The following is a 1,010-nucleotide window of genomic DNA, read 5'->3' as shown; positions in this document are numbered from 1 at the left end:
ACACACACACACACACACACACATATATATATATATATATATATATATATGTATATATGTATTGTTATGGAATATACATGTATGCGTGATCTTGAAGTCGATCAATGCCTTCACCTGATTATCCTGGCCATATCAGTCAGACTTCGATCTCTACGCTCGGCATCTGAAGTGTGCATCGGTGCCTCGTTCAGGGTCACGTCGGGGGTTCTTCTCTCTTTCCGTTGTGCGTGACTCTTTCCACGCAACTTAGTTTGTAGCACCAACAATGAGAGTTAGAGGCTTATCAGCAGCAAGACAAACATTGTACTGGAGCGAAAGAAGCCTAGATTGAAAATAACGCGATATATTCACTATGGACGTATCATACATTCATGTAGCATCCCTTAAACGTACATATATGCACACGCACCAGGCGGTAATTAAAGAAAGAGCTTTATACAGAACCTCAGCACATGGTATTTGCATGTTCGCTACAAGCTGTGCGTTGTAAGCACATACATATAAGACACAACGGATAGAAATCAATACAAACATAGCTTACATGTTCGCGCGGAGGCTGTATACTAGTACCGTCATTTTTCCCAAACGTATTCACTGCTGCTGCTTGTAATGTGGGCGTAGGAGGTGTATGCTGACGTTTGTTGCTGGTAGCACCTTTCCACACGTCTGACTGTATGTTGGTTCTGCTTCGGTACGAGTCCGATAAGGGATGCCTTCGTCTGCAGTAATGGAAGAGCACATTTGAGATATCAACCGCATTTTACTTTATTTCTATCCCCAATTGAAACATACACACTTCAGGTCAACGAAATACTAGTTACAGTGCACTACTACTCTCAAGTCAGATGGGTGCAGCAAACGTACCTCAACTCTAAAAAAAGACGCAATGTAGACAAAACCTCACGGGCGGTAAAGGACAGATCGTATACCGACTCAAAGATAAATGTCATAGTGCAGCCACAGTACACGATGGCTAACCGAGCCACCCCCCCCCCCCCAAAAGTACGATA

The 1,010-nt window shown here is 43.3% G+C and overlaps 1 protein-coding gene across 1 annotated transcript in view; it reads right to left on the bottom strand.

Annotated features, from left to right (window-relative positions):
• SARC_09716 (hypothetical protein) overlaps positions 1 to 950 on the bottom strand; it is a gene marked incomplete at its 5' end in the record, with an annotated part of 6,122 nt that extends 5,172 nt beyond the window's left edge. Inside the window, 3 exons of the mRNA XM_014296258.1 lie at positions 115 to 245; positions 542 to 719; positions 865 to 950. Of these exons, the coding sequence (XP_014151733.1) occupies positions 115 to 245; positions 542 to 719; positions 865 to 950 (395 nt within the window). The remainder of the gene's footprint in view (positions 1 to 114; positions 246 to 541; positions 720 to 864) is intronic.
• Between the last annotated feature and the right edge of the window lie 60 nt (positions 951 to 1,010).

This window comes from Sphaeroforma arctica (genome assembly GCF_001186125.1).
Source record: "Sphaeroforma arctica JP610 unplaced genomic scaffold supercont1.1024, whole genome shotgun sequence".
Classification (NCBI taxonomy): Eukaryota; class Ichthyosporea; order Ichthyophonida; genus Sphaeroforma; species Sphaeroforma arctica.
The sequence above is the reverse complement of the archived record's forward strand: the minus strand, read 5'-3'. Positions and strand labels throughout refer to the sequence as shown.